This window comes from Myripristis murdjan, chromosome 5 (assembly GCF_902150065.1).
Source record: "Myripristis murdjan chromosome 5, fMyrMur1.1, whole genome shotgun sequence".
Taxonomy (NCBI): domain Eukaryota; kingdom Metazoa; phylum Chordata; class Actinopteri; order Holocentriformes; family Holocentridae; genus Myripristis; species Myripristis murdjan.
Window position 1 is genome coordinate 38,588,188 of NC_043984.1, and position 6,340 is coordinate 38,594,527.

At 51.2% G+C, this 6,340-nt stretch overlaps 1 protein-coding gene across 1 annotated transcript in view; it reads right to left on the bottom strand.

Moving 5' to 3' along the window:
- The window catches only part of ippk (inositol 1,3,4,5,6-pentakisphosphate 2-kinase), a 15,351-nt gene extending 10,540 nt beyond the window's left edge, over window positions 1-4,811 (bottom strand). The window contains exons 1-3 of the mRNA XM_030051951.1: window positions 4,568-4,811; window positions 2,957-3,016; window positions 1,111-1,206 (exon numbers count right to left, since the gene is read on the bottom strand). Coding sequence (XP_029907811.1) covers window positions 1,111-1,206; window positions 2,957-3,016; window positions 4,568-4,648 — 237 coding nt within the window. The 5' untranslated portion in view covers window positions 4,649-4,811. The remainder of the gene's footprint in view (window positions 1-1,110; window positions 1,207-2,956; window positions 3,017-4,567) is intronic.
- Window positions 4,812-6,340: the final 1,529 nt, after the last annotated feature.

Below are 6,340 nucleotides of genomic sequence, written 5' to 3' on the forward strand. Positions count from 1 at the left end.
CGACAGCAGTTTGACTCTACTGCTCCCCGAGGGTCTCTACTGGACTCTACTGCTCCCTCAGGGTCTCTACTGGACTCTACTGCTCCCTCAGGGTCTCTACTGGACTCTACTGCTCCCTGCCAGACTCTACTGCTCCCTGAGGGTCTCTACTGCTCCCTGAGGGTCTCTACTGCTCCCTGAGGGTCTCTACTGGACTCTACTGCTCCCCGAGGGTCTCTACTGGACTCTACTGCTCCCTGCCAGACTCTACTGCTCCCTGAGGGTCTCTACTGGACTCTACTGCTCCCTGCCAGACTCTACTGCTCCCTGAGGGTCTCTACTGCTCCCTGAGGGTCTCTACTGGACTCTACTGCTCCCCGAGGGTCTCTACTGGACTCTACTGCTCCCTGAGGGTCTCTACTGCTCCCTGAGGGTCTCTACTGGACTCTACTGCTCCCTGAGGGTCTCTACTGCTCCCCGAGGGTCTCTACTGGACTCTACTGCTCCCTGAGGGTCTCTACTGCTCCCCGAGGGTCTCTACTGGACTCTACTGCTCCCTGAGGGTCTCTACTGGACTCTACTGCTCCCTGAGGGTCTCTACTGCTCCCTGAGGGTCTCTACTGGACTCTACTGCTCCCTGAGGGTCTCTACTGGACTCTACTGCTCCCTGAGGGTCTCTACTGGACTCTACTGCTCCCTGAGGGTCTCTACTGCTCCCCGAGGGTCTCTACTGGACTCTACTGCTCCCTGAGGGTCTCTGCTGGACTCTACTGCTCCCTGAGGGTCTCTGCTGGACTCTACTGCTCCCCGAGGGTCTCTGCTGGACTCTACTGCTCCCTCAGGGTCTCTACTGGACTCTACTGCTCCCTCAGGGTCTCTACTGGTTAGAACATTCACTTGATCTGATATGAGGAAAAAGTGATGAGCAAATTACCAAACACTTATTGAAACATTTGTAAAAATATAACAGTAATTCTGATAAATTTATCTGAAAATAAGCTAAAAATATTTTAAAATCTCACAGGAAAAAAACTAAATTGGAATCAAATTCTAATGATTAAAAAGATATATTTAGAGGACAGATGAGTGACATCAGATTTCAGCAGAAACAGTTTGCAGGTGAGCTCTTACTCCGCTGTGGATGAACTTCTCTCCCAGCAGGGGGCGCATCACGCTGGAGCTGAAGTCCACGATGTTCTGAATGTGCCTGAAGGCCTGGTCAGGGGTCTGAGGGACAGACAGGCAGACAGACAGGCAGTCAGACAGACAGACAGACAGTCAGACAGGCAGGCAGGCAGGCAGACAGACAGACAGTCAGTCAGACAGACAGGCAGTCAGACAGACAGGCAGTCAGACAGACAGACAGTCAGACAGACAGGCAGTCAGACAGTCAGTCAGACAGACAGGCAGTCAGACAGACAGACAGGCAGTCAGACAGACAGGCAGTCAGACAGACAGACAGACAGGCAGACAGACAGACAGTCAGTCAGACAGACAGGCAGTCAGACAGACAGACAGTCAGACAGACAGGCAGTCAGACAGTCAGTCAGACAGACAGGCAGTCAGACAGACAGACAGGCAGTCAGACAGACAGGCAGGCAGACAGACAGACAGACACACACATCCTGCTCTATGGACAGTGAGGGAGTAAGCTGCAGGTGTTCTCAGGTGTGTGCTGAGGAGGTGTGGTCTGTGTCAGCGGAGAGGACAGGGCACGAAAATACTGAAAATGTTTTTATTGATTAGTACAACCAACAAGTCGTGTGTGTGTGTGTGTGTGTGTGTGTGTGTGTGTGTGTGTGTGTGTGTGTGTCAGCAGGGCCGTGGTTTCACAGTAAAGGGGAAAGTCGTGTATTTTTAGGAGTCACATGTATGAGCCTGAGGACAGCCGGCTCACTGCTGCCTTTGTGCTTCACATCCAAACTGAACACACACACACACACACTTCACACTGACACACACACACACACACACACTTCACACTGACACACACACACACACACACACACTTGACACTGACACACACACACACACTCAGTTCACACTCACATGCTTCACATCGACACGTCATGACTCAGATTCACATGAAGCCACCTCCGAGCACCAGGCTGCTGTGTACACACACACACACACACACACACACACAAGCTGACGAAAGTTCCAGTTCCACTTTATTTAGCACAGCCGTCCCGACCTGAAGCCACGGGAGCAAGAAAACACTCCCCAAAAAACCCAGATCAAACAGGGAAGAAGCAGAGGGGGGTCCTTCCTGGTCAGACAGGTGTCCAGCAGGTGTGCAGCAGGTGTGCAACAGGTGTCCAGCAGGTGGGACAGTTATGAGATTAGATTAGACAAGGACACAGTTTCAGATTACTTCTGTACGTCAAGTAAAAAGTAGCTCATTTAACCCTTAGAAACGTGGATGGTCAGGAAATTTCTTGTCTTTAAAAAGTAAAACTCCAACATTCTGGTCAAAATCCAGTCCAGATGTTGGACACCATGTCCAGATGTTGGACACCATGTCCACCTCTGGACGTCCAGTGGTTCAGTTCCTATGGGTACAATTTGCTGTTAGCTTAGCTTAAAGACTTGAGGTCTATGGGAGTGGTTAGCCTGGCTCTGTCAAAGTGAAGAAATGAACCTTCCAGCAGCTCTGAAGCGTCTGAGTTACACAGAGGGTCATGTGGGTTTGGTCTGGGTTGGTGTGTGTGTGTGTGTGTGTGTGTGTGTGTGTGTGTGTGTGTGTGTGTGTGTGTGCTGTGAAGGACAGAGATATTTCCAGTTTAAACTGTGTAATCTGCGGTGCGTTCAGGTGCACACACAGCAGCGCCGGATTTCCTTTCACTGTCACTCAGCTGTGACTTCCTGATGCAAACAAACCCAGCCAGCCAAGCCCAACAGGTGTTTTCTGAGGCGGAGTCATATGGACTGGACACACACACACACACACACACACACACACACACACACACTGTACCTGCGGTGCGTTCTCGGAGTCCTCTGCTGGGTATTTGAGCAGGCGCAGAACCCTGGAGTGCTGCAAGAACACAAGAGAGAAGCTGCTTTAAACGTTTCACCTGCAGCCTGATGGGACACACCTGCAGCCGGGCTCAACACACTGCTGTTCAAGGTGGGGTCCGGGGCCCCCCGGGGTCCTCAGTAAAACAAGGACTTGTTTAATTTCACTGTAACTTAATTCACTAGAGCCGCACCTGACAAACTGTCCTGTTCTGGAGCCCAGGCTGACCGTCAGCGGGCCGCGGCCCCGGGGGGCCCGTCTCAGAGCGAGGGGGTGTGTTTGGTGCTTCAGAGTAAACCCCAGTCACACTCACACTGTCTGACGTCAGCACTCACTCAGCGTTTGGTCCTGTGTCTTTGAATGACTCACTTTAAACTTAGTAAATTAAACCTGTTTTTCTTGAAAAAGTTGTTTTTCTTAATATCCTTGACAACATCTAACATACTGTTAACAAGAGCGAGCTACTGCAGTACCACACTGCTGCAAACACACTTTGAGGGGTTTTTTTACACATTTTCCACGGATACAAAACATCAACAATCTGTTACTGACAAAATCCTCCAGAATATCAAAGTTTCATTTGGTCAATATCACACACCCCTAACACACACACACACACACGCACACACACACACACACACACACACACACACACACACACACACACACACAGGGTCCAGGGATGTGTGTGTAAGTTTCCCAGCAGATGAAGTTTAGATGAGTTTATCGATTACAACACTGCTGATGCTGTGACGTCATCTCCTGTGGCCGTTCAGCTGGTTGCACAAGAGCATCATGTCCAAACCTGCCCCCCCTCGCCCCCCACCCCCCCGGCCCGGCAGGATCACCCTGATGCCCCACTGTCTCACACACACACACACACACACACACACACACACACAGCCGTGCACGGACCTCAGACATGTGACAGTGGAGGCTGACCGCAGATCAGCCGCTGAGCCAACCGTCTGTCCGCACCCGAGCCTCTCCGGCTCAGCTAGCGTTAGCTTAGCTTCACGGTAACACCCCGGCGATACGAGCGATTTTACGGCACATGTCACGGCGACAGTCGCCGCCGCTGACCGCAAACACCTGTCTGACGTCACCTCGCCGTCCCCGCCGACGTTCTGCACGCGCTCTGTTGTGTTTTTCGGTGTTTTTGTGGCTGTGGAAACAAACTGAACTCCACCTAGCCTGTGCTAACGGCTACCCACCAGCTAACGGCTACCCACCAGCTAACGGCTACCCACCAGCTAACGGCTACCCACCAGCTAACGGCTACCCACCAGCTAACGGCTACCCACCAGCTAACAGGACGGGCAGGCTAGCGGCACTCGCTAACAACAACAGCCGGAGCAGCAGCGGCGGCCGGGCGGCCGGGCTCTTTCCGCGCCTCGGCGAACTGCTGCGGGTTTCTGAGAGCCTCCGGCAGCCGCGCCGAGCTAATGCTAATGCTAATGCTAAGCTAGCGGAGGGACCCGGACTCCGAACCGTTACAGCTAGCGGGGTTCCCTGTAGCCGTTAGCCCTGTAGCCGTTAGCCCTTCCGCGGCCGGCCGGGCTGACTCACCTGGACGTGCGACACCACCAGGCTCTTGTTCCCCTCTCCGTGGTACTTCCAGTCGTTCTCGTCCATCTTGTCCAGTTCCATCACAGCAGCGAGCGGCTCGAACACGTCCCGTCAGCGGCCGTACTGTCCCGCGGCGCAGGGCGACTCGCAGGCCGGCGGAGCTCAGGGGAAACGGGGCGACAGCAGCGACGCAGAGCCGCAGACTGCCGCTGAGCCGCCGCGCAGGACGCCGTCAAGCCGCCCGGGGGAGGGGGCGCTTCCGCTCGCCGCCTTCACAATAAAACTCTAGTGGGAGTAGTCACACAGCAGCACCTTGACATAACTCGGTGGTTCTCAAATTATTTTTCAATATATACCTCCTTTGAAATATTTTTCCAGATATAACCCAGGACATGGGCTGCTCGTTTGAAAAAAGGGGAGATATATATTTTAAGTTTGTCTCCTTTTTAAATAAACATCCCGTGTAGAAAATCACCAGCAAACTTAGAAAACGTCCAAGGCACATTGTTCCATCAAAAAATGTTACAAGGCCTTTATTATTACATGGTTAGGAATGATTTGAAAATTAAAGTTTTCTAAGTTTGTCAGTCGTATTCCACACGGGATGTTTATTTAAAAAGGATACGAACTTAGTAATATAATTCCCATAGGCATATTTATTGTTCCAGTGAATACTATCACATGGTTTATCTAATTGTCATTATTCACCCCAATTACTTAATTACATGAGCAATAAATATACGCTTTTATTTTGAAGCCATCTTACTTTGTTTCTGGTGTGTCCCGGTGAACTCTGGGTAACTGGACGCAGCTCTCTGATTGACAGCCTGACAGGCCACGCCCTGATGCCGCTGTACCGGCACGCCCCTCCTACTCCGCCTCTGATTGGAGGGGCGATGTGAGGCAGGAACAGGATTGGCCATGTGGCAGTGACGTCAGAGTCCCTGTCTCGCTCGGTGAGGGAGCTCAGCGGTGGAAATGTACAGCTGCTGATGTGGAGTGAAGTCATGCAGAGAGCACACATGACGGAAAAATACAGCTGACGTCCGCCTCATGAATATTAATGAGGTACTCATGCTCTAGTACCTCTAGTAGCTGGAATAGTACAACAAGGACTAATATTACTAATATTACTAATACTGTAGTGGGAGTAATCACATGGCTCTGAGCCTGTGGTCCGTCTCCTCCACCAGTTGGACCAGTTTCCATGCGTCCCCCTAGAGGTACGTTGGAGTACTGCAGGGGGTACATAAGATATTGATAAAATGTTACTTTAAAAAATATCTACGAATATAATTGAAAAAAAGAGCCATTGTAGTGTTACAATTGGCCGTTTAGTTCAATGTTTCTTGCATTATCCAATGTATTACATAGTTCAGGGCAGCTTGGCTGCTAAGCAGAGGACAGACACAGCAGGAGCCAGATGTACTTTCTCTATCTTGTTAGTTAGGTCTGTTGCATTAGATACACGCCCAGTCAACATTCACACACATAGCATCACACATTCCAGAAACAAGGCATGGACAGTGGTTGGCCTGTCCATGTCCGGGTAACTGGCCAATTATTCTCGGTTGCGTTTAAGTCCAGCCTCTGTACGGGGCAGGCCCAGCCCAAGAACATAAATGTGTATCATTTCCTGATATTGGGGCTCTTTCTGACTGAGATCCTGCGGGAGCTCTGTCACACTGAGACCAGCGCTGCCTTGCTTTATATGTGACCGTAATAAATATTGCATCAGAAAATCGAAGACTGACTCCGGTCTGTTCTTGGGCT